Source organism: Sycon ciliatum, chromosome 5, assembly GCF_964019385.1.
Source record: "Sycon ciliatum chromosome 5, ocSycCili1.1, whole genome shotgun sequence".
Lineage (NCBI taxonomy): Eukaryota > Metazoa > Porifera > Calcarea > Leucosolenida > Sycettidae > Sycon > Sycon ciliatum.
The window spans coordinates 10,129,564-10,156,767 of NC_088647.1; the positions used below are offsets into that span (position 1 = coordinate 10,129,564).

Below are 27,204 nucleotides of genomic sequence, written 5' to 3' on the forward strand. Positions count from 1 at the left end.
AGTGGCCAGCTAGTGCTCTCCCCATCCCTGCCATCCCGCCGCAAGCTGGAGAGCCTGCCCGTTTGGCTGGAGGCGTGGTCAGTGTATTGCGCACTGATCCTGCGACACCCAATCCGCAAGGGCGGTGTCGCTGATCACGTATCAGCTGTGTATCATCCAAGTGGCGAAACGATATAGGTGGTTGTCGGTGTGCCAATACGACGAGGAGTTCCGTCGGAAACTCGCCCACAGTCCTAGCATGCAGTGGGATGTGGTTGACCAGGACCTTTACACCCGCTGCTTCACAGGCCAGGCGCTCGCTCTCTGCCCGCTCTGCAAACGTCTCGGCCACACCGCCAACACTTGCACCTCCCGGGATCAGCGCAAGCCCGGCACGACCCAGCCAGCGTGCGAGCTGCACAAGGGCCGGTGTAATTTTCGGAACTGTAGTTATCGCCACGTTTGCAGCTCCTGACTCAATCATCAACTTCTTGGAGCAGAACGATCTTGGCTGCGATCGAGCGTCCGTGGAGTCATCTGGGACCAATTTCGTTGCCACCCTAGCGGATTGTCTGTGGTACCTGGATGGCAACCACCATACGTTGGCTGGACGTAGTTGCGATGTTCCAGAAGTGTTTACTCAGTTTTTTTGGTTTCAACCGTCCTGAGCTGAGACAGAAGAGAAAACGGGACCACACCAACCTGAATGGTGCAGAACTGGCAGCTCTGTCCTCGTCTCTCTTCTTCACATGCAGCAACTCATATACGAAGAAGGAACACTGGCGAGGACAGAAAGAATCGCTCCTTCAACTTTCAGAAAGTCTCTGCAAGTACAGCCGATATCTTGAGAAGCAGGTGCACACGACTCTCCAGAGCGATTTGAAGCGGTCACGCACTGCTCAGACTGATACGGATGAGCTGCGAGTCATTGAGCCCGTACTTGTGGTGAAGCCGACATCGGCGGCCAGGTACCGCAGTCTCCATGCTGCACTGACGCATGCTAGCATGTGGGAGCCAGTGGACCTGGAGGAGCATGCCCCAGTTGGTGACAGGAGAAGAAAATATGACATTGTGCAGAACAGTATCAGTGTGCTGAGTGTAGTGTTCGCAAAGAACAATCTTGATTGCAGGCAAGCGATTGAGATTCCGCATTTCTCAGCTGGCCACAATGAAATTTGCTATCACTGTGGCTCTGGTGAAAGCCTTTTGTTGTCGGACGGTAGCTATCCGCTCCGTAGCGTGTGCCAGGTGGCGAACGCAAAGCCAATGAAAAAGCGGTCACGAGCTGCCACAAAAAATAGGAAACCTTTCCGTCTTCCGATTCGTGCTCACAGTTCTGGCCATTGTCTTTTCATTTCCCTTGCTGCTTTCTTCGTCATCTTCTTTTGTTTTTCAGCATCCCCTCTGCTATGAATAGCTGATTTATGTACTGGATAAAGAATAGTCATGCTCCCTAACCAGAATCAATTGATAGAAACTCTGTTCTAGGTGCGCGCGCACGTGTGTGTGTATGCGTGTGTGTGTGTGTGTGCGTGTGTATGGGCGTGTGTGTGTGTGGGGGGGGGGGGGGGCATATACCTGTATGTACATGTATGCATGTACAGGGTGCGCTCGTGTGTATGTACCACTTGAACCACTCACGGCCGAATGACTTCAAAAAAAAGAGAAGAAAAAAGATACGTTTGGGGCTGCGAACACCCGCATGACAAACGTACGAGGTGAATAGCAATTTCTGGACATGAAAATAAAATAGAGGCCCACTGGCTGTGTGTTTTACATTTTTCATATCTTTTTGTATCTATTGTATGGCCTAATCCTTCATCTTTCCAAATATGTGACAATTGCTCATGCTGTGATCCCAGAGACTTTATAGCAGGATGTTTTCGACAGTCCAATTTTTTGGCCTAAACTTCAGTGTATGGAATTCTGGACATGAAAGTAAAATAGAGTCAATAGGCATCCTATACTGCACCATTTTTGTTATTTTTTCGATTGGTGGACTGCAGTTGGCCTCTTCACACTTCCAGCCAACAGGTCCAAGACTATACAGCGTCTAAAGTGGCGTGCACATGGGGAAGCCAACGATTCGTCCATTACTTCTTATTTTACTCAAAATTCTCATGCGACATAGTACCACAAAACTCGTTGAAATGCCTCCCAAGAAAAGGCTATCAACAAGGCACCGACACGAGGAGAAACTACAACAGCCCAGCTGTCAACTACAACAAGAAAAAACTTCATCAACCTGACTGACTTGACTCTACACGCGACAAAACATTATTTTACTCGAAATGTCCAGAAATGTACAATGTCCAGAAATAGCAATTCACCTCGTACATAAAAATATAAAATATAAAAAATAAAACCTCCCGCCCTCCCCGGTTTTCGAAAAATCGGACGATAAACAATCAATATTATCAAGAGTACATAACCCCCCAGAGTGTGCAACGCTGATCCAGCTCTGCATAGGGTCTTGGTCGAGCGGAATCGGATCTTCTGATGTCATGCGTACACTCCACACCTGCGCAAGGCCGGTCTCGAGGCAGGGCACCATTGTTTTTGATCCGAGAGTACCCGCGACTCCCCGGGTTCCCCTCAGATGTGTACGGTATTATGACGCAAAGATCCGATTCCGCTCGACCAAGACCCTATGCAGAGCTGGATCAGGCGTTGCACACTCTGGGGGGCTATGTACTCTTGATATTATTTTACATGGCCTAATAGACCTTCATTTTCACCCTAACAACACAGTCATAATGGCAACCCGCACACTACTGTGACACTAGTAAGCGAAGGCCCACCGACACTGCACACTCATGCACTACTACGGAAGAGGTGAAGAGATGTGTGGCGAGCAAGCAAGAGAGAAAAAGAGAGAGAGAGAGAGAGAGCGGTGGGGGGGGGGGGGGCAGAACTCACCTGGCAATATTCGCACCATACAACGTGCGGACGTTGTCCTGTCGGGTTGCAGAGGCAGCAGTACGGATATCTGCAATGCCTTCCCCATGCTACACATGCCCAAGACACACAGTCACACATGAAAACAACACTCCTTTACAGAGATTCACTTGAGGTGGCAAAACTCAACTTAGAGGAAATTTGAATGCATGCCTGCCTGCATGCTTGCCTTGTCTTGGTTCCTAGATTTCTATAAAAACTCCTTTCCGGTGGATGTAATAACTAATAAATTGTATGAGTTTAATATTTTTGGCGACTACGACCAAAATCCTGTGTGGAGGGCGAGAGTGAGCGACTACCGCAGTTCGTGCAACTAAATCACATTAAGTGACTCACTTGTCAAGTCGTTGCACACACTGGTCATAGTACTGTCAGGCGCTGCGAGTCTAGCAGTAGTTATCGTCAAGTACACAGAGTGGTGGGTGCAGCAGAGTCTTCCCACTCCAGCAAGCAGAGAGTATGGTACAGGATTGCATATGCCCAGCACTACTACAGGTACAAGCACACACGGCATGCTACAGTAGATCTGTGCATGAGCACATGGTGTTTGAGACCACATCATAACTTACCTTCTTGAGAGTGAAGCTAACGCCGGCATTGTGCACTGCATACCTACACACACACACACACACACACACGCACGCGCACACACACACACACACACACACACACACACACACACACACACACACACACGCACAAACAAAACAACACATGAGAATGCGAGAGTGCCAGCAAACGTATACACACATCCACCCTTGTGCGTGCACCCCCCCCCCCCCCCCCCCCCCCCACACACACACACACACCAACCCACCCACACACGCAAAGACCACTTCACATTCAGTACCCCTTGTGAGAGCCTATTCCAGTTGGCCAGTCTGAGCAACCTCCAGTAAACGTTCAACGTCATGAGTACTGCATTCACTTCAACTTACGCAGAGTTAGAGTAGCTATGACAACAGAGAAACGAAACCAAAAACCCGGCCCAAAGAGTACAAGCAACGTGACACCAATAGTCAGCAATGCAGGTAGCATGCAGACTATCTGCGTACCGTGTCATCACGTCCTGTATGCGCGAGTACTCCTCACTAGCACTCTTCAGCGCACGCTGCCGCGTTGGCATGTTGTAGAAGACATCCTCCACCTGACACAGAGCACCGCGGAACACACAGAGCACCCAGTCGCAATTAGGATGACACAACAAACAAGCACAGCGCTGAGTCACTTAAATACCATTCTGGCCTTAACAGTTGTGCCCCAGCCAGCGATCAGCAGTATCAGGTCAGCATTCACCCTATATTGCAGTGGTGGTAAATGAAATCCAACCCCATGATTACAGAAAAACAGCACTGACTGCACCGCCCTATTGTTCACAGTGCTTGGGTTGTGGAGGCCCGTAGCTGTTGTATCAATGTGGTTGGATTTCATTTGCCATCACTGTACTTACTGATAAGCGGTACAGTCAACTTTGCCTAATAACGACTGCGGATATAACGATTATTCGCGAATAACGACAGAATTCCCATGCCCAGAGCAAAGTCCCATCTAACTGTAATACATATAATGAGACTTCGGGTATGGACACTTTTCTGATGCCCCGCCGAGTGTCGTTATACGCAAAGTTGACTGTACAGCCTACGTATGAAAGATCTAGAATGCTCTACTCCAGACCTCCTGGTCAGGCCGCATTGCTGGACTTACTGTGATCTGTGTGCCTACATTACCAGCACATGGCTTGGGGTCAGCAGATGCACCCGGCTTGGGAGGTGTTAGCTTGCCATCACAATAAGATGCTCTGGAAATACAAACACGCACCACACAAACAAACACACACCATTTGATGCCCATTGCTGGAGGCGATGATAGCGATGCTACAGCAGAAGCCATAGCAACTTGTACTGGGATTGTACACACACACACACACACGCGCGCGCGCGCGCACACGCATACACATGCTCGCGCACACACACATACACATTCATCAAGAGGGGGATGATGCTGATAGTTCGACACACATCCCCACACCACATTCTAAATTCAGGCCGCGCGACGCATCTCGCTGTCATTTCCTTCTCGTATTAAGGTGTCCACAATCTGTGCATCCATAGGGTATCACAATAGATGATATGCCAAATAAGCGCTCGAAAAGTTGAGAGGGCATGCGATTGATGCGCCCAGGCTTAGCTTGTCAAGTGCACGGGATGTGCAAAGTACACGGATTTTAGGCTTGTTGCGCGCTTGCGCGATCAGGTGCTGCACGTGCATGAATGGAATGCATGCAGTTCCACCGTTACTAGTTTTACGCACTTCCTTCGGCGTTGAAACTAAAGCTGTAAATCTGGATAGAAGAAACAGCTTTGCTTGCTTTTAATATAGGGGCTGGAGTGATTTTTCGCTGTCTTGTTTTCGGATACCGACCAACCACGACCATTGCTGTGTTCCAGGATGTACTGGTGACCGGTGTTACTCCCCAGCCCCAGCAAATGGTATTCGTCTTTTCCATAAATTTCCATCATCCTGAACTGTGAAGGAAATGGACTGTTGCTATTCGACGGGAGGAAAGAGAAGGAGAGTAAAAGAAAGTGACACTACAGTGGTGTGATCTGACCTTTTCTTGCCAGAAGATTATGTAGATCTACAAGGGGAGAAAATCGCCAGAGCAAGACTGGTAAAACATTTTGTATCTGGAGTTTTCAATCTGGTCCGCCAAGACAACAGCGGCTGATGCTAACCGGCGTCGCTCTACCTCGTGTCGTGAGCTACTGCACGGGAGCAGCCTGAAGACATACGACTCATACCTAGTGCTATCCTAGGCATACTGTCCCTACGCTGGAGGAAGCATTCGACAGTATTCAATGCAATCTGGGTGACTGCAAGAATAATGTAGCAAAATTGAGCGAAATGACTAACAGTCGCATGTTTGGAGTTCTGCGGGTATCCCGATTCAAAGACAAGGCATCATATCAGTAACCTTGGACAACACAGTCATGCGACGTATCAAGCGGAGTCTCAAGATAACATTTGGCTACCCAGCAGCCACCATTTGTCACCGCCACAAAATATTCCCGTCGCCATCCGTTAAAACTTTATAGTAATTATTGTTTGCCATGCCATAGCGCCTCAGCCCCCTCTTTGCAGAGTTTACTTTGTTTTTAGGTCAAAATATTCACCCTACGCTGGCTACGGAAGCCTTGACCAGGCCTGCTGAGGGGATAGTACACCCTCACTTTAGCCCTACCTAATGCTTCTTCACGACATGGCTTCTCTTTGCAAAACATACAGGTACCTGGTCTCTGATATCAGCGATAGCTGGAGTTTTCTTCCATCGGGGTGCTGCTAGGCAGCCTCCTTCGTCATGCCGCAGAGGCTGCGTAGAAGGCTGTTATGTTATAACAACCTTCTACGTAACCTCTTTGCAATACGCCATTTCCCACTTACCTCGAGCACCCTGTAAAAAGGCGCATTGTCTGCAGGGATGGCCCTAGTAAAATGATAAATACAACAAAAATAGAACAACTCTATTTGTGCTGGCCTTGACGAATAGCGGAAGCACATGAGAAACTGGTTGCCTGGAGCAATGACGAAAGAAACGCTGATGTGATCTCACTCGGGTGAGGGATGAGGTAAAACCGCGAAGCAGTCAGGGTCTTGCTTCTCAGCCTATGCCATATGCCGCTGCCAATCTGCTGTTGGGTATGGCGCTCTATTGCTATTACCTCTGTTAGAAGCACCTTCTCTGTGATGTGGGATAGGGAAGGCGGGATTTCCCAGTACAAAGGCAAATCAATGTTGCCAGTGTCAGTATGCCCAGGTGGTTGATAAGGGTTTTCGCAACTACGTTCCTTGGCCCTTGTGCCCCATTGCTGTTGTTGCTAGGTTGCATATGCCAGGTATTGACCTTTCATCTCACAATAGTTGATGGTCAGCAGCAATGCAACAATGTGGTGGAAGGAGCATGCAATGCTGCAGTGCAACTGCAATATGCAGACATCACTTCGAGTACATGCTTTTCTTTTAGCACTGTAGCACACACTTAGCTCTCCTTCTTCTTTTGAGATGCCCAACACTTAGCCTTGACAAAGTATCTCTGCGGTCCAGAATTCTTTGGCTCTGGGAAGCAACACTCAACACTGTAAACGAATGGCGAGAAGAAGGACTCATCCCCGAATGGTTTCTGTGTCTGGCGTTAGGTACCTTTCTCGATTCTGAAGATGCTGGAGTACAGCACTAGCAGAAACAACACTTAGCAAATCCTCCGAGCGATGGCTCCAGGCCTCGGTGGGAAATTCTGCGTCTTTTTGTTGAGCAGCATCTATGATTTGATGGATTCAGCGGAGAAGCAGCTTCTTCTGTTCCCGATGCAGATGGTGTCAAGGTATTCGCTGCTGTAGCGACCAGTGAAGGAGGAACGGATTTTCAACGCCATTTCGCTGCTCGGAGCCGACTGCCATCATTGTCCCCCGTCCTAAGCTCTGGGGCGTTGGGAATAATAATATCTGTCGGTCTTACCTCTGCAACAAAATTTAATCATCTCGCTTTCCATCTACCGGTATCTCTCCCTCACGTACATGTACGTCTTCAGCTGAGCAAAAGTCCATCTAGCAATCGTTTCGCCGACAGGTGGGTTCGCAAAACGAGAAGCTATGGCTGGTGTACTATTTCTTGCTGCCATATCTGGGTATCAAAATGAAAAATTGAAAGCAAACTATGCACAAAGGTGTCAGAGTTCCTTTTCTTCATCCGAAAATTTTCTCCGACAGAATGCTAAAATGCAATAACAGTGGAACTGCATGCATTCCATTCATGCACGTGCAGCACCTGATCGCGTAAGCGCGCAACAAGCCTAAAATCCGTGTACTTTGCACATCCCGTGCACTTGACAAGCTAAGCCTGGGCGCATCAATCGCATGCCCTCTCAACTTTTCGAGCGCTTATTTGGCATATCATCTATTCCATAGAATCTGGCAATCGGTGGGTACGCAGACAAGGCAGGGTTTGGGGTTACGTTGGCTATATGGCGCAAATGCTAGCAAGACTAATAAAATATAAAATTAAAAACACCTCCACCTTCAATGACAAGAAAGCAAAGCACTCACTTGAAGGCACATTTCGAATCAGCAGTTCGTGTCACGATGGACAGATGAGCCACATGGCTGATACTGGCAAGAGCCTGTGTGACCACACAGCACACACATGTACAGGGACAGAAGCAGTGTGAGTAAACAGAACTGAACGAAAGAGAGAGGGAGAGGGAGAGGGAGAGGGAGAGGGAGAGAGAGAGGGAGAGAGAGAGAGAGAGAGAGAGAGAGAGAGAGAGAGAGAGAGAGAGAGAGAGAGAGAGAGAGAGAGAGAGAGAGAGAGAGAGAGAGCGTGAAAGCGAGAGAGATACAAATTTAGGAATAGACGACGTTTGGTGCACGGTGTTTTGACAATTTTGGCGTGGGCAACAAATCGCATACCTCTCCACGAAAGCCATACGTCTGGATACTGTTCAGGTCCTCGAACTTCTGGAGTTTGCTGGTGGTGAAGCGCTCACAGACAATACCCATGTCACCTTTCTGCAGAACACACAATCACACAAGATCAGAACAACCACTGAAGGTTCACATTAGACAATCCACCAGGACCATTCTCCCACCGTTTTTTGGGAAAGAGTGGCGACGCATACTGCAGCTTCATAAAGGGAAAATCGTCCGGAGAAGAACTTCTCTTTCCCAGGTACACTGCAGTCCTCCAACTCATTTCTAATAATAATAATAATAATGACAGTTCGCATTTCACTCATTGCATGAGGTCAACGCATCTGTTAACAATTTCGAGCCAAGCAGCTCTATCAGAAGCAGATTGCACAGCATCCAGAAGCGACAGATTAATGCATTGTAAGTCTTTCTTGACAACGTCGATCCATCTCAGACGTGGTCGTCCTCGGGGTCGTCGTATGTCTGTTGTGTTGATCGACATCAGGAGGGCTTGGAAAGAGGACGATTCTTCGCCTTCCCTCACTACATGGCCGACTCATTTCTATCATGCAGTTAATTATCATGTTTTGGCAAAGTAATAGTCCTCATCCGACCGTCAACGTAAGACAATTCCCGGTCCCTGATACGTACTGGGCCCCCTTCCGATCATAACTTATACAGGAAATAACATTGTAATACTGGACCACGACGGAATCATTCATGTTTGCCGGGTTCTGAGCAGCTCACTGTTCTCATTCTGGATTGGATCGTAAACTTAGCCAGACCACTGGCCATCGCCCGGTGACAATGGGTTTGCTTTGCTTGTCTGATGGAACCTGTGAGAGCCTGCCTTGACCGCTCACTGAATTGTGCTACTGTAGACCGCCTGATATTCGCGTCACTAAATTTCTGTGATCTCTCAGAACCAGCAAGTTTGCGATGGCAAATGTTCGCGGAGTACTGTGGGTCCACATCCAGTCATATACACCCACTGTTGAAGTTCGATTTCACGATGGTTAGTATTCGCGTTGTGCTCTTCTCGCAAAATTAGCAAACGTTGGTACACCACAAACATTAGGCAGTGTACAGTACCTTCACAGCATGACATGAACAAAGTGTTGCTAAGGCGATGCCAGATCATTCTGATATCAGCTATAAAGCCACTAGGGAAACACCCCAACCGCACACAAGTACTCTCACTCTCATAACAGCCACCTTCACTTCCTTTCCCCAGGAGACTCCCTTTGTTAGGCATCCATTTGCCTCTGGAGAATCCAGGGAATAATTTACTTTCAATCTTTTGCATAGCAATTCTGCTACACAAAATCAAACTTGAATAGCAATTCAAAAATGTTGGGTCCATTTTCTTCAACACTTGACAACCGTCCTCCTGGAGAGCTGATCAGAGTGCAAGCTCAGACCACAAGTACACTGTAACACCTTTTAAATGCAAACCTAGTCTGGTGCCAGGGTGCATAGCTAAGCACTTTCGAAGTTTCGTGCATCTATTTCATCCCTAGAGACACACCTGGCATGTACACTGTGCATCATAGGGTACAGTGAAACATCAATAAGCATCGCAGTTTTCTGCAACACATTTCTGAAGTTGCTTCGCACCTCAGAAGAATTGCGTAGCAAACTGCGATGCGACACCGGTTAAATTATTCCCTGGAATCCTTGAAAATATAATATCAATCAAAGTATGCCGCACCGATCGCTGGTGGCTGTGCAGCAATTACTGGACACACTTACGCGGATTCCGTGGCCATTATCTTGAATTTGCAGCAGCTTCAGGCCGCCCGACTTGACAGTGACCTGAATTGATGTTGACTTTGCATCCAGACTTCAAGAGTAGACAGCCGGAAGCCAGTGACAAAAACACAATTGGAATAAAATCAAACCAGGTACTCACCCTAGTGATAAACTATATTATAGTGATTCGGCCTGAACCTATTGTGAGACGTGATATCATAATCATTACGATTCATGACCAGAACAAAACAATTTGCTGCGAGAATGGTTTTATGCGGAGTGGTTTTGTGCAGCATTGATACAAGTTTCACATTCTGGTTTATGAACTCTTGGTCTTACATACAAAATGCATGTAGGTAAGTAATGAGTCTGAGGGAGATGCAAAAAAATTCACGGTTCACGTGAGACTCGGCTGGAGGCCGAGCTGTCCACATCCGTAGGAAGTTACAGGTCTGCTCTCGATATAACAACTCTCACTTGTACATAAACCTCGCTAGTAAGTAAAAAAATCAAATCCCGCGCCGAAACAGCATCACTTCCATACAAATTTTGTTCTACACAACATAATCCTACATAACATAAACCTCAACATGACACACGCTACGGCACGGTCCCCGACGTGCGCACTCTCGGTACAACATAAATCCACGTGCACGGTACGATCAAGCGGTAGCTGTTGCTTGGCAGTTTAGGCCAGTTTAGTCCTACATAACGTAAACCTCGGCATAACGCATCCTGTGGCGCGCGCGGTCCCCGGCCGACGTGCGCACTCTCGATATAACGTAGATTCAAGTGTGCGGTACGATCAAGCTGTAGCCGTAGCTAGCCAGTGTAGTCATATTGTGCATAAATTCTGCGGCATTGATGGTATCTGATGTCGATGGTGGTACAGTGTGCATATGTTTGCACGGTTAAACCCACCTTGTAATAGCCTTCATTTTGAGGTACATCTTGTATTTTTAAATACACACGGTTTTCTACATAACATAACTCTCGATATAACATAAATTTTGCGTGGTCCCAGAGATTACGTTATATGGAGAGTAGACCTGTACTAGGAACGCCACCGCCCTCTATGGATCTATGGGAGGTGTTAAGGGGGGGGGGGGGGGCTGAAGAAATTCTGGCTGCTATCACCATGACTCGAACCAGCTAGGGATTTTATAGCCTACAATTATTATAGGTTATGTCACATGATTTAAAAAATATTGCAGTAAAACAGGGAATAGGAGAACGTGATAATAAAGCTCACCAATTTTCTATCAGTTCTTTTAGAGCACTGGATGGCCGTTGTACCACCTGAGAAAACGCAGAAAACCAAAATAATGAGCAGAACTTGAAAACGCTGGCACTCCAGGGGGGGTTCTTGACAAAACACCAAGCTGAGCTGACCTCGCCGGCTGCGATGCGATTGACGACGGCTGGGTCAAGCCTCTGAATCGACGCCATAGAGTATGTGAAAGCAGGAAGTTTGGCAATATGCAGTAAGGCTTTTCACTGGAGGATTTACTCTGTTCGTGATGTGAAAATAAACGATCCCACAGCCAAACCACTCTCCCAGAAGTCAGACGTGTGTTGTATTGATCTTGCAGGTTTTTTTACGATTTGAGTTCCCGCGCTTTGCCAGGACCACGTGTACATATGCCGCAGCTAGCTGGGCATGCCATGGGGGTTTCCCCCAATGCCGAGCTTGTGGGGTCGGGTCCTAAAAAAAGAGGTCCATTTTTCGACTTCTGGCATTGGCAGTCCTGGCCCTGCTTGCACAACACTCAACATACTTCTTGGAGAATCACTGGATGACCACCATACTGTATGCATACAGGGAGCTGGGATTGCCAGGGGACAGGGGCCTAGCAGGGCTATGGAGTTGTCGCAAAGGCCTGTGCTGCCCCAAAATTTGGCCAAAAGTATGTGGTGTCGGCAATTCATGCATAATTATATTGTTCTAATTTGGGTGTCTCGGGGCAGCGCCGAAGATCGTCAATGTATACGTACCGTAATCTCCACACGCAAAGGCCTATAGAAAAGTGTACCAGTATGTCCTGGGAACGATGTAATGATGATTGGAATTCTCGCTATTGTAATTGTTGCTGGTGTTCATGCTCATACAGCCAGGCCTGGCTCAGAGTCAGAAACAGAAACACTGCTGCACGGTCAATGCACATTCATCCAACCTTTCACCAAAGCATCCAGTGATTGCGAAGAGGGTTTTTGATCCTGCTGCCACCAACCAGTGGATGTGTACACCTGTAGCAGGCTGGCCCCACCTAATGGAAATGTGCACTACAGTAGTGGGCTCAGTGACAGCATAGTGGTGATCTACATGCACATACTATACTGGCAGTACAAATACAATGTCATGTAAAAGTACATGTTCTCTTATTGGCCACAGGCCATCGTGAGAATAAAAGATTTCAAATGTACGTGTATAACTTTTAAAGAGATCCGTGTCAGACAAATCTGAACGAAAAGGAGAACAGAATAGAAAGGATAGGCCGAGCTAAGGAGAGCATACAGCCGCATGACAATATAAAAACTCTCCCCTGTACAAGTGCTCAAAGGAATAAAGCTGAATCCCAATATGATTAGTGCTACGTACATGTAGAATGCGAGGTCAAGCAAATGAGAATGTTAGATGATGATAAAAACTTAGAAAAGATTTGGTTCAACTTCAAGTGTTTCCATAAAATCGACCTAAAACATCAACAGAGACCGTTTACGAAAAATGATGCCAAAATGATATCCCAGATGTGTGCGCAGGTACAGTCCCCCCGGCACCAGCACATCAACCTACCTAAACAGAGTACAACGGAACAATGGAAAATAAACTAATTCTCAAGATCACAGTGCAAGTGTCTGTCACGTGTCTGACCTGTCTAAAAGTCTAGCGCATTAGCGGAAGAGGATGCCTGTGCACTCGGTGCTGGAGCTTCTGACAAAGCTTTCTTCACACGGCTCGACTTTCCTATGCCAAGGCGCGGCAGGCCTCGATTGAGCCCTTCCAATAGCACACACGCCTTGCAGAGCTCCTGACTGGAAATGTAGCCACACTGACGACACGTCCCCTGCGTTGGCATCTTCACTTCCTTGCGCACAGCCATGCACTCTCCAGAGTGAATCACATCAATGATTGACGTTGCCCTCACAGCCTCCAGGTCCTTAAGGAACGCCCGCGCATATCCACGGTAAGCATTCGGAGAATATATGCATTCTGTCGAGAAATAGTCCAGCTTCTTAAAGTATGCATACATCACAATTTCTTTTTCGTATGTGTACTTGAATGGCTTTAACCGTGGCAATGCTCCGTCTGTACCAGTGGAGATTGATGTGCACCGTGCTAAACGCGCAATATCTCCACGTAGCACGTTCATCAGTATTGTCTCTGCTATATCGTCTGCATTGTGTCCCGTCACGATCTTATCCACCTTCAGCATTAGCGCGCCCCGGTCCAGTGCCTGACGGCGGAACACACCGCAGAATGTGCAGTTGTTCTTCAAGCCAACTTCCTTGACAATGGCATCCATAGTCCAACCATACAACTCTTCATACGACACGATCTTCAGGGCCATCTCATACTGCTTTTCATTGCGCTTCACGGTCTCCAAGGAATCATCTCGATATCCCGTAATCCCCTCGTCTATTGATAGCAGCACCAACTTCAGTCCATAGTCGTGTCTTTCATTCAAGACCTTCAGCACGTATGCTAAGACCGTGGAATCTTTACCACCCGACGCACCGATTGCGACAACTTCTCCGCGGGAGAATATAGAATTATCCACGATCGTCCTGTGTACTTCATCCTCGAACGCACGAAAGAAGCACTCTTTGCACAAAAGGTGGCCAGTTTTCGGCCTCTTGAGTACAGCTTTCCCCTGGCAGAGTTGACACTGCTTGGGCATGGTTAGTCGCCAGAGAAATAACCTGTCGCGAAGCTCCACCAAATGAACTAGATACTACAAGCAACAAAGGGTACAGTCAGAGTTTGGATATTTAGATCTCCCTGCATAGAGCGAGTACTAGTTCTAGCCTGGTCCTCTCTTCAGTCTTGTCTTCTTCACGATCGATTTTGACCTTCGTTTGAAGTTTCTTCAGCCAAAAACATTTTCATTTCATCATGTTCCGCAATATCGTCACGATCACCATGACCACGCGTGGGAACGCAAGATCTGTCGTAATTTTTTTGGAAACACGAAAGATATGAACGACAAAGAATGAATGATTTTGAATGACTACAAAATCTTTTTACTGCACTCTGCACTGGTATATTTTCATGCTTGGTTTGATTCTTTGTCTTTTATCAGATTCTGTGTAAAGCTCTTTTCTTGTGACTGTACTGCTATCATCAGAGGTTTCAAAGGACGTTAGGAAGTAGATAGTTCACTAGATCATGGAGGACCGGGATCAGGAAGTAATCCAGCTTGAACGCGATGCTGAGAAGGTGACCACTCGTGAATCACTGGCAGTTTGTCTGCTTTGCATTACCCTTTCTCTGGTGACCGTCTATGTGGCTATTGGTGAGCTATGGGAGAGTACGTTCTACCCTGATGAAGGATCATATTTTACAACTATACTGATGGGAGTGTTGCCCCGCTGGGCAGTGGTGGGAAATTTACTAGTAGCCGCTGTCGCTCATCTCTCTTCGGCAGTTGTTGTACGTGCTGGATCTCCAGGGAGACTGGGATGTGATTGGTTGGCAATATCGCTCATCTTCAATGTAGTGGTGGTTGTTGTGTGGCTAGTTGCCCTAGTGGAATGTCAGCAGTGCATTGCATTCAATCTGCTGATCCTGCTGTTACCCAACACAGTGTCCTTCTTCATGGCATATGACTGTGTGAAAGATAAAACAACCATATCCTCATTACTTATGACATTGAGGCACTCTTCCGGCTCTCTCAAGTTAAAGAGGGTATGACCTGATGTGCCAGTAATCTCACTTGAAAATTTAACAATATGTGACTGGTCACAATGAACAGCCGTTGATCCTCTTTTAGATTGCCCAATAATTCTTGCCGTATAGCAGTAACCAACACCATTGGTTTCGTTTTGAGATTTCTGCATTTTAACTTGGCAATTTCTTTGATGCGTCTTTTGAATGAAGCTTAAAAATATGTATTTGTTTAGCACCGAGAGATTTGCTCAGGGAATCGTCAAAACGAGAGAGCTTGGAAGCTCAGGGCCTACGCTATGCTTTTTTGCCTTGATGAACTAGACGTTTTTTTAAGACATAACCTGGGATTCAAATCCGCACTATCGCCCTGCATGCATCCCCCGATACACTTCGCATACATACTAATTCTTCCAAGTAGTTGCTTCACGTTATGATCTTGCATTTGAAAGCCCTATTTGAATATGCATTGTGGCCAGCCGTCTTTGATGGTACGGTACGGGACAGGTACGGTCGAGGGTAATTATGACACCGTCTACCGCCTTGATGACCTAGGCAAAAAAAGCATAGGGATGTTATAATTTTTTCAATTCTCCTTTTTTTCAGGCATAACCTGGGATTCGAACCCGCACTATCGCCCTACATGCATTCCCCCTGGAATCCCCCATACACTTCGCATTCATACTCATTCTTCCAAGTTGTTTCACGTTATGATCTTGCGTTTGAAAGCCCTATTTGAATATTGCGGCCAGCCTTGTTTGATGGTACGGGACAGATACGGGATAGCGCCAGGCGTGACGTGACACAAACACACAAACAAATACCAAATTAAAGCTGTGTGGACCCTGGCTAGCGCCAGACGTTACTGAAGTAACATCTTCTGCATAGCTACGAGAATAATACGACTCACTGGCGCTGCTCAATGTGTATAAACATGAAACACATTTCCTGGTACCAGTACTCAAGGTGTGGTACGTTCGAATATTTTATTTGAGATACGTGGTTGCCTTTAATACTGTTGAATTTCACTTATTTGTGTTGCGTATGCAGGAAGTGTGAATTCAATAGCCTGTCACTTCAATCATCTGTCTGTGTGTGTGTGTGTGTGTGGTACATGCATCAGGGGCGTAGCCCTTTTCATTATGCTTTGGAAGGTCATGTGGCTCAACATAGTGTACAAAATTCAACCCATTCTCATTTTGCAGCCAAAGATACTGGCTCAGCCAGCTCCTTTTATTTATATTTTTGCGATAAATTGCACGAGAGGGAATTCAATGAGGCTGATTTAGCGGGCTATATTTATCATTATCCTTTGATCTTGAACTATCGGCTGCTTCTGACACACGTTTTGCTGGAGGCTCCGACATCTGGACTTGCAAACAAACATGTGCAAGTCCAGTCCACACGCGACACATGCATTGAATGAGCGTTGAACTTTGCGATACTTTTTATTCTGTTTTACAATTTGGGCGGAGATAGTAAGGCAAATTCTAGCTGCTTTGTTTGCGGTACGGCGCTACGCATCTGTGGAAAGTGAACGATGCAAGGCCTGCTTTAATTTGCCACAACTGTACATGCACGTACATCCTGACTCTTGAGCATGCAAGTCTGCCCGTTCTAGTCTGGGGCGACATGCACACTGTGTGAGAATGTCATCATTATTAAAGTATCACAAGAACAAACCACGCCCAGTCATAGGAAACCAAGAGTATAAACTGGGAAGATGTCGTCTGTATTTTGTGACAACAAATCTGAGTGTGACCAAGGCCCTTAGGGTACATGAAACCCAGAACATTCAGCATGACGTACTCCAGAAAATAATTGTACAGTACAAGAGATATTCCAGGTCCTGAAAATGAAGTTCAGACCAATGCATTGCACCACTAATTATGTATACTCCTTCAGATTTTCATGTGAACACAAGGTGGTTGGGTGCATGATATGCTCGCTTCGCCACGCGCTACAAAACCTCTCCAGAACATCACATCAAGAGTACATCATGCTGTCCTAGTTCGAGTCCTGGTGGTGACAGTCTTTTTCTTCAGGCTTTTCCCCTTTCGATTCCCTCAACTAGTGAATAACAGATTCTGTTATTCAGCAAATTTAGTCAATTAGTGACAGAGCTGAAGGACGGAGGTCGAGCGGGAGCGCTTGGACACAACTCACAGCTAGCAGGAATACATACCCCCCCCCCCCCCCCCCCCAGAGTGTGCAACTCCCGCATCATCGGAAGCATGCAGTGAAGCGCTGAAAGAATTTCAAGTTGAAATCATTAAGTTTATCTTACACGACTTCGTACAGGATCAAATTCCAACAAGAAGAAGAGGATGAAGAATGAAGAACGCGCCGTAACTCAAAGTTTCACGCACTACGCCACCATCAGACTACAGATCCTCTTTTTTTCCTTTTTTTCGTTGGAAGTAGTTCTGACCGTTGGCATTGAGCACTCTAGTGGACAGCCTGGAACATTTGTGTTTTACGGGATCAAAACTTAAATGGAAATTTGTCCACCACTGGTCCAGGATACGTTTGAGAATATGTGTACACCACGCAATGCACCACATGACGACGTCAACTTGAAATTCTGTCAAGGCAGCACTGAGAGGGGAGTTGCATGCTCTAGGGTTATTATACTCTTGCAGCGGCTAGTAATACAACATACAGTAAGATCGGGCGCCGAAGAACGGAAGGGCTTAAGGTGCAGTCTGGCATTGTTCTAAAATGTTCAGATTTTAGTCGCTTTGTTCTTATTCCGCGATCGTGGAGAGCGACATGCAATGCGATCACACCAGGTAGAAAGCCGTACATAACGTTAGGTTCTTAGATCTGCAAATCTAGCCTGGACTGTTCTTCAATTTGTGCCATTTTCCAGTCTAAGTGTTCTTCGGCAAAGTGTTTTACGGCGCCTGATCATACTGTATCCTGCAAAATAACTGATGGCATAGTAGAGTCAGACTGAAGCAGGATTCACAGAAGCATTTTATGCAATGTGACACGATCTGCGACGCCAAAATGCGATAACCAGTGAAACCAGAAGGTCCGAATGGCACGACACATCTTATATCGCACTGCGCAAGCTGAGCCGAGCTCAGCTTCTGCGATCAACCAGCTACGACAGTTGTGTGAGCTGTGCGATGGGTGCAATATGGGATTTCGAAGTTCCACGGCCATTGCATCACGCATTGCAAAAAAAGGCGTCTGTGAACCCTGTTTGAGTGTGTACATGAGGACATTCATCGGAGTAGAGTCAATAATATATTCGCACAAGTGTATTCAATGTGCATTCTACTCAACCAAAGTAGCAGCAGCAGCACAGCAGAAAGAAGGAATGCATGAAATACAGCGCGACTGAGAAAACCGACCAACACAATGGATTCAATGGAGAAAACGATATCATTTTTATACTACAACAAGAAACAACATCCTAATCGTATGGAATCGCGTTGCAATTACAATTATGTACAATTGCGATTTTTCAAAATATACAAGGGCTAGCTAGTTTCGTGCTTTCAATATTTTTGTTCAAGTCAAAATTACACACAAAGTGCCATTCTATCTGTAGTACAATTCGAGATTCATACCATCTCTGATCTCATAATCGTCCAGTGAGATATGGTCCTTGTACACATTGTACCACTTCTTCAGCACAATTTTCTCCCACCTGGTGCCAGTCTGCGCTGCAATGATCTTCTTCAGGTCACCAATTGTGTCGGAGGTATTGCATTTCACGCGCACCTTTTTCCCAAGACGGTCATTACATGTCAATTCTATCATAGGCATTTTGACTTGTCACACTCTACGCCAATACAACAGCGAAGGAAGTACCGAGTTTTCTTTCACCCAAGGCCTGAAAACTACTGAGTACTGCTACAAGAAGAATTTGCTGATGATGAATAAAACAATGTTCACTGACGAACTTCAGACACAGACTCAGTGCAGTCAGAGTATGACAGACTCAGTCAGAGTATGTTTGGGGAGAAAATGAAAATGAAAAGACAGCTTGAAAACTCACTGACTGTAAAAAGATGAACGGAATCGATCCCGCGGGAACGCAGTCGCAATCCTGCGGCGCCGCGCGGCGCCGTGCACGTGTGACGCGTGTGCGATGTGTGTCGTCATCACTTTCCCCGCCCCCCAAACAAGACTTAGTGTAAAATAATCGCAGACGATTCAGAGTTTTCAGAGTCAAGCGGAAACTTCAAATATTCAACAACTCAGGCCGAGATCGATCTCGATGAGCTGACTTTTGGACCTTCGGCGTTAATGGCGCTGTAACATCAAGCCATGGGCAAGAAGCTAGCACACAGAATCCGCGAAGCTAAAGAAAAGGCCCGTCCAGGTTAGCTAAGTAATATTCCCACGTGCAATGAAACTGACAACAACCTGCATATGCTATGCAATGTGTTTGTCGATGGTATGCATTATCATTCGCTCTCCGACTTCGTTCGTCCTTTACAAGCAGATCCATGTGTGTCAGTGTGCCTCGTTGTAGCTACATGTAGTCGATTAAAAAATTTAATGATGCTGGAACGTGCTTGCATGTTGCATTTGCATGTGATATTACTGTACCATTGCCCCAGTAGTGTATGTAGGGGAAGGGGGGGGGGGGGCATGGGGAAATAAACAGTTCACCCATTTTCCCATGTTTCACTATTGCCTTGTCACACAAAATGTCACGTACGGGCGCGCGCAGCAAGCACCCGGAACGATCAATTTGTGGCCGTGTATTCGTTGTGTGACCTGAAAAAACATAAAAATCGAAAAATGAGTAGGGTGGTGCGCTATCAGAGTGGGGGGGGGGGGGGGTGCCTGGGCCTGTACTGTAGAATAGATGGCCTGTAGAAACGACTGGGCATACGTTGTCCACTGCACATGGTGTGCGAGCTCCTAAGCGACCATATTGAACATGACTGATCAGCTAACCATTGATGCTGGAGTAAATATCGATGCCAAAACTGTCCGCACTCTCCATTCACTGTTGGCATGCGTGGAGCGTGGCTGCCATGTAAAAATTATCCAGGACAGGTGACGTGGAGCAGCCGTGATGATGCAGGCCGATTCGCTCCGCCAGGAGGTCCAGTATCTGTCCATCAATGCGGAGACAGGTTTCCCTGTTCTCATGGAATGCACGGAGCAGCTTGTCGGGCACACCAGCACAGACGAGAACAGCCTAATGTGTGGCTCAGGAGCATGGCCGTATGCCTTCTTCGGGTGGATGAAAAGCAAGAAAGCTTTACTGTCGTATTCCCGAGCCTTCTCACTGTTGTGGTGCACAGAGAAGATAGTGTTAGGACAGGGTCTAGACCGCCGAAGCCACGCTCGGAGCTAGGGGGAAGCCCGTCAGCCATCACACACAGCCGAGTTTGAACAATATGAGCAACGGCCTTGCGACCACGCCCAACAGAGCGATCATCTTGCAGTTATCTCAAAGTGATTACTAATCCGTTGATCCCCGAGGTCAAATTGATTACTAATCCGTTGATCCCCGAGCTCAAAGTGATTACTTATATGCAGGAAAGGAACAAGTACAGACTTTATGTAGTCTTGCAGGCTCTTGCAGGCTCCTTCTTCTTGCCACATTGTGGTGAGAGTAGCTAGGTGAGGGCACTGATAAAGGTGTTTCAACCAGCCTTGACCAGCTCCGGGATGATACCTGAGCTGCTGGCTGCTTTGTGTTTTTGAGCTGGAAACAGCCTTTTCCACTTCGGCTAGTTGGGAGGTCGTCCTTAGCCTCTCATACGTACACATAATTATAGTCTTCTACCTCTGTGGACCTTTGGAAAGCCCATCGCCAGGGGCGATGATAGCTGTTAGGCAAGACAGTCATTGGAATGATTCGTATGTCATACACACATGCACACACACACACACACACACACACACACACACACACACACACACACACACACACACACACACACATACACACATACACACACACCCACACACATACACACACACACACACATACACACACACACACACACACACACACACACACACACACACATACACACACACACACACACACATACACACACACACATACACACACACACACGGTTATCACCACCAGCATGTACTAGTGACTTGTAGTTGTCCCACTCTCCTGGCATAAGTCCTTGGACACAGGCCATCCAGACCTCTATTGGGACCTTTCTCACATGCGTGTTCTGTTCCTCTATTGGCAGAATTGAAGGGTGAGGAGGGCTGGTCACGTTATAATTTCTCACGGACGCTTCATCTATGGCCGCACAAGTACGTGGACAACGTAGAGCGTATTCACGAGAGAGACTTTGGTCCGGCACAGTTCATTGAGCGCTTTGAGCGTCCTGGACATCCTGTAATCATCTCCGGGATTGTGGATACCTGGCCGGCGAAGGAGAGATGGACAATACAGGTGAGTGACAGTATTCAGCGCATGCAGCAGATTTTCAGTAGCATGTCGGGGACGGTACTGCATTGCGACCAACTGTCGACTGATCATCGCTTGAGATTCCTGCTGATCTCAGTTGATTATACATGAAATCTTTTATCACCTTGGTTCTAACCTCTGGCCTCTGGTCTTAAATACTGCTCCTTCCTAAGGGTTGTTGTTGTTGTTGTTGTTGTTGTTGTTGTTGTTGTTGTTGTTGTTGTTGTTGTTGTTGTTGTTGTTGTTTCAGCGCTTAGGCAAGAAGTATCGCAACCAGAGGTTCAAGTGCGGAGAGGATGATGAGGGTTATAGCGTGCGAATGAAGATGAAGTACTACATGGAGTACATGGAGTCAAATAAAGATGACAGTCCGTTGTACATCTTTGACAGCACGTTCGGTGATGTAAGTCTACTCCGCAGCGATTTTGCCTGACCCTGTACTTGATCTCTAAAGTGCAATGTAAAGTATTGTCTCATTTCCGTATCAGATCACCCTGGATAGACTGGTCAATTTATCAGTATTCTAAATAATTGGCTTGTGATGAGGCAATTTACTAGTAATCTTTCTTCCATTTCCTCAGCTCCAGCATTTACATACTGCTCCTTCTCTGGTAGTGAACGTATCAGTCCTCTATTTTTTTCTCCCTGGTATGTGTTCATGGACACACAGAGTGCATAATGCATATCTATTCACACATGCACACACATCTCTCTTATTGGCTACGGCCATCGTGAGAATAAAGATAATAACATGCCTTCACATACATGTGTGTACCTGCGCTAGGTTTTCTATAACTGTAGCTGGGACCATCCACTGAGAAGGCAATTTCTTTGCTCGTTTTCTGGTTTGCTCTCTCAACACAGCATGCAAAGAAGAAACGTCTCCTCGGAGATTATCAATTACCAAAGTATTTTACAGAGGACTTGTTCCATCTAGCCGGAGAGAAGCGAAGACCACCATACAGGTATGGTCACTGCAGTTATATGTGTCTTTTCATCCTTGCAGCAGAGTAACGTTATGTGCATACACATGAAAGAGAGATGGGGAAATTGTTTGAGTGCGAATCAAGTTCGCTTTTTGTCGATTTTTCAGGGCTTGTTTTCATTGTTGTGAGAGGTGACGACCAGGGACAGATCCAATGCAACATACCCTGAGTAAGTCAGAGAAAAGACTCGACACCAATGTAAGCCTGTTGACTGAGAACTTGGAAGAAGTAAATTAAGGAAACTCAATATACCGGGTATGTATGGGCCTCTTTTGAATTTCAGGGAGATGGTGTGCCCTTCCACTCTGGATCCACCACTACTAACAACAGCTCTGCACCTACACGGATATAGCCAGAATAATTAACTGTCTGTGTGTGTGGACTGCTTTCTGCAATAGGTGGGTTGTGATAGGTCCGAGTCGATCAGGCACTGGCATACATATTGATCCCCTAGGCACCAGTGCGTGGAATGCCTTGATTTCTGGACATAAGCGGTGAGTTGATCAAGTCAGAAGTGCTCGGTCCCTGAATGCACGATCATCGGGAAATGTTGGTATCATAATATGAATAGCTCAAGTTACAGGCGCCTGGTGGACTGAGTTCACTTTTCTTCTTCTGTTGTCATTGCACGGGATTGGATCATTGTTGCAACTTGGTTGAGGCTAGGCCAGCACTTCTACGATTTTATTGTGCGTAGCCCGTGACGGTCTGACGGTTAGCTGTGCATCCGACTGATGTGGCTGATATCGCTGTGAACGTGTCTCACCTTCCCTTGTGCATGCCTTGTTGTTAGTGGGCGTTGCCGGGCCTTATCCGTAAGCCTGTGGTTTCCGTGCTGTGGTCTGCAGATGGGCGATGTTCCCACCGCACACACCAAAGGAGAAAGTGCAAGTGCAGCGCACTGAGGGTGGATATCAGACCGACGAAGCCGTCATGTGGTTCCAGACGGTCTATCCGCGCACTCAGTCCGAGTCTTGGCCGGCAGATTGCAAACCAGTGAGTTTTGTTCTGGGCCGTAATGTGCTGGTGCATGTTTGTGGATGCATGTATTACATGTACATGTACCTACTTCACAATACAATCATGTACGCCATTCTTGAAGTAGATATTGCCTTTCCAAAAGAGGGCACACGGATTCTTGGCCATTACTAACTGATTCTGTGTATTGATGTCATGTTTTTTTTGTTTTTTTTTGTCAGATTGAGCTAATCCAAGGGCCCGGCGAGGTAGTCTATGTGCCCGGTGGCTGGTGGCACGTTGTCCTGAACCTGGACACCACGGTAGCTGTTACGCAGAACTTCTGCAGCACAACTAACTTCCCTGTTGTCTATCATAAGACCGTCAGGTAGGCATAAGGCCACACGTTTTTACTTCTATGTTTCTCGATGTAGTGGAATGCTGTTCACCCCGATACGTTGCGTTTTTCTGTCTTGTGTCATCGTGTTGTGTGCCATGTGAACTGCAAGCTATGTCAATACTTTTGATTACTCTAGTATCTTAGTCGTTCATGATGTGTGTGTGTGTGTGTGTGTGTGTGTGTGTGTGTGCCCTGCCACCTTTGTTGGTTCCAGGGTTCATATACTTTCTATTTGAAGTATACATACCTGTTAACCATGGACTGCTTCTGGCTAGATTAACTCTTGTGTAATCAATGGTGCTAGTGAAGCTAATATCAGATCCACTCTGATTTAGTCACCCACACTAGTAGCACGTATTACCTTCACTGGGGGCAGGGGTAACTGCAGTTGGATCCCAGGACGGATACCCTGATGCCGTCAATCCTTTTTCTGCACCTTGTCCTCACCCACTTACTGAGGTGTGGTGAGCCCATAAGTGGGATCATTTTCAAGTCCACCCAGAGTTTTGGGGATTTCAGGGGGTGTCGGCCGTTGGGCGGTTCAATAGCCAATTGAGTCATCTTTCCAAGATTCCTTTTGAGTCTCTCTCCCCTCTCCCGGGGAGACCCACGTGACCAGTTTTGGCAGTGTGCAACAAGTACAAGTACAAGTGTGTGTGTGTGTGTGTGTGTGTGCGCGCGCGCGCGTGTGTGTGTGTGTGTGCGCGCGCGCGCGTGTGTGTGTGTGTGTGTGTGTGTGTGTGCCTGTGCCACTGTGTGGTGGATACCAGGCTAAACTTAGTGGCGGTCAATTCATCAGCCTTGCAAGCTGTTGAATGGTGTAATCCCAGCACAAGTTACTATGTCTAACATAGCTGTTCGCTATCATCGCTTCCGCGATGGGCAGGTCTGAGGTCTGAGGTGCATGTGTGTCTGTCTTCTGCATCCTTTATGTAGAGGTCGGCCGAAGTTTGCCAAGAAGTGGCTTTCTCAGCTACAGGTATGTCCTGACCTATCAGGTCACATGTTCAAGCCGAAGATCATGCCTCGGTCCCAAGCTGTACTCGGTCGTTTTCAAGTACTGCACTGAGATGGACTTTTTGCACAATTTATGAATTTTCTTTTTCAGAAAAATTAGCCTGAAACTACTGGCGTAGCACAATATACAAAGCATGGATCATGATTATACACGTACTTGCAAGCGTGAGGGGCTGGGCAACGAATGCTTGTAAATTGCATTTTTCTGTTTCTGTCCCGGTAGGGATTTGTTCAACACCCCATGCTCTGTACGTTTTACTGTACTGCAGATTCATCGGCCTGACTTAGCCGCCATTGCAGGCGCCGTTGACCTCTCCCAGCCCTCTGGCCTCCCCTCATCCTCATCCAGTGGCTCATCATCATCCTCGTCATCTTCATCCTCATCAGACTCAGATAGCGAAGATAGTGGTGTAGGAAATCCAAGCACAGCCAAGGTCAAGCGGAAAAGGTATGAGATAGACCCCAAAGTAGAGGAACCATTTTGCACGTACTGTTCTGTGTCCTGTGCATTACCCGAAATCTGGTCAGGTACTGGCTGGCATGCCTTACTTGTTACTCGGCCTCCTATGTGGCCCTTGTGGCAGTGGAGGCTACACGGATATGAGCAATGTGTATACATGTATGTGCGTGGGTGTTTTAGGGTGGGTGGGTGGGGGGTCTAGGCTTGGTTGAATTTTATTTTAGTTGATTCCTGTTTTCAATTCAGGGCTGTGTTGTTGGGTACCGGTTTTTTTTCGCCGCATTTTGTCACTCTTTAGTGCTGGCGAGTTTGAGTGTTTTTTTTTGTAATCCCAAAGCTCTTGGAGAGAGGGTTGCTATGATCACCGACCGATCTTGACATCCTGTAGAGGTGCACAATACAGTCATGTGCATTCCTGTGCAATCAGATTCTTCATCTTTTTTCCCATGTTACCTATGAGGTTAGCGGGTGACACGGGTACCCCGCTGCCTGCAACTTACACAGCCCTAATCTTGATGATGTCTCTGAATTGATCACTGTTGCTGTCCAGGAAGCGTGCTTCGTCTGGTGACAGTAAGTCTGACAGTAGTGATGAAGATGATCACTGCTGTGCCTCGCCAAAACGCCGTGGCCGATGATCAATCACTGGTTTGTACTGCCTTTCCAAGACCGCATGATGGTCTTGTACGAAACGTTGTAGACATGTGCAAATCTCTGATTTATAGGTGCAGCTTTATCATGCACACCCTAGTACTGTTTGTTCTGCCTGTTGCCGAGAAGAATGTTTCTTGATCTTGCTGAAGTAGCTTTGCCTTATCTAGTCTCGCTCGCACGCGTTAACACCATTGCTTTAGTTTAGCCGCCATGTAGGCATGAAATACTGAGTGTGTGTGTGTGTGCGCGCGAATTTCATCACTTTCAGCTGCTAGTACTTATAGTATTTTATTGTTGATTTTTTGATTGGTTGTGAGTCTTGTGACCATCATCATCAATGTTATCGGTATGCATGTTGCCCAGCGTGTCTTGCCAGCACTGTACTCTCCGTATGTCTGTCACTCGCCACCCTGTGTCGAGACTCCCATCTTCTGCACGCAAAGAAAACGTACATCCGTGCACAGATTCGTATTATGTTTGACACCTTGACTGCTTTATCTCAAGAAGATCTCATCTTGTTTTGGCCCAGCATTGCTGCATCCGCTTATTCTCTCATTTGCGAATTGTATCTCTTCACCTACCCTCTAGTATTTTCTCTTGCCCAGCTCTGCTGCGCCGCTTTTTATTTTGCTTGTGCCTTGCCGTCAGGCTTTTCTTCCTGCTACCTGCTACTGCTGCTGCTGCTGTTCAAGTGTTGCTACTCGGACTAGCTAAGTCATGTTTCTCATGTCATTTATAGATACTTTGCTATTGCTGTACAATTGTCCTTCCCGGTTTCCGTTATTCCGAAGCTTTTCTATCTCTAACGGTGGATTCTACGTTCCTCTACCAGCTCAACCAGGCGTGCGGGACTGGTAGAAGTCGGTAGAAATAAATACATGTAGTTGGTAGAGGTACAGCCTTTCTCTGTATCCAAAGAAATGAAACTGCAAAGATGGACTCAGATCCCTGATCCTATCATACGTATTGGGGGGTTATACGCCATCCTGCGGATATCTGTCCCCGGGGAAAATTGCAATTCCGCGGCCGCGTTTTTTTCCGCGTTTTTTGCGATTTTTTAAAAGACCGCGTTTTCCGCGATTTTCCCGCGTTTTTTGAACTTTTTTGTTGCACTACACGTACACACAGTGCACTGTTCGGTCAGCAACGTCTCATCGTGGCGGCTTTTTACTCAAATATGACGAGTGCTTACACCAGAGACTTGTAACTGATTGATTTCACTACATACTCACTGAAAATTGCCGCACATCAATATTATTCACCGCATATTTACCGCATA

At 46.8% G+C, this 27,204-nt stretch overlaps 3 protein-coding genes across 3 annotated transcripts in view; 1 reads left to right on the forward strand and 2 right to left on the reverse strand.

The window, feature by feature from the left end:
- LOC135817544 (DNA mismatch repair protein Mlh1-like) overlaps positions 1-11,845 on the reverse strand; it is a 37,661-nt gene extending 25,816 nt beyond the window's left edge. The window contains exons 1-9 of the mRNA XM_065330758.1: positions 11,544-11,845; positions 11,404-11,450; positions 10,152-10,242; positions 8,400-8,498; positions 8,037-8,110; positions 4,642-4,735; positions 3,993-4,084; positions 3,507-3,549; positions 2,899-2,987 (exon numbers count right to left, since the gene is read on the reverse strand). Of these exons, the coding sequence (XP_065186830.1) occupies positions 2,899-2,987; positions 3,507-3,549; positions 3,993-4,084; positions 4,642-4,735; positions 8,037-8,110; positions 8,400-8,498; positions 10,152-10,242; positions 11,404-11,450; positions 11,544-11,600 (686 nt within the window). The 5' untranslated portion in view covers positions 11,601-11,845. The remainder of the gene's footprint in view (positions 1-2,898; positions 2,988-3,506; positions 3,550-3,992; positions 4,085-4,641; positions 4,736-8,036; positions 8,111-8,399; positions 8,499-10,151; positions 10,243-11,403; positions 11,451-11,543) is intronic.
- Positions 11,846-12,489: 644 nt separating this feature from the next.
- LOC135817545 (cytoplasmic tRNA 2-thiolation protein 1-like) lies at positions 12,490-14,255 on the reverse strand. Its single transcript, XM_065330759.1, has one exon. The coding sequence runs from the start codon at positions 14,048-14,050 to the stop codon at positions 13,028-13,030; it is 1,023 nt and encodes a 340-aa protein (XP_065186831.1). The 5' UTR covers positions 14,051-14,255; the 3' UTR covers positions 12,490-13,027.
- A 4,949-nt stretch (positions 14,256-19,204) lies between these two features.
- Positions 19,205-26,743, forward strand: LOC135817547 (bifunctional arginine demethylase and lysyl-hydroxylase JMJD6-like). Its single transcript, XM_065330760.1, has 10 exons — positions 19,205-19,375; positions 21,228-21,436; positions 21,702-21,854; positions 22,316-22,416; positions 22,836-22,931; positions 23,286-23,433; positions 23,637-23,782; positions 24,731-24,773; positions 25,081-25,259; positions 25,822-26,743. Exons 1-10 carry the CDS (start codon positions 19,321-19,323, stop codon positions 25,907-25,909), a joined length of 1,218 nt encoding a protein of 405 aa, XP_065186832.1. The 5' UTR covers positions 19,205-19,320; the 3' UTR covers positions 25,910-26,743.
- The last annotated feature ends 461 nt before the right edge of the window (positions 26,744-27,204 follow it).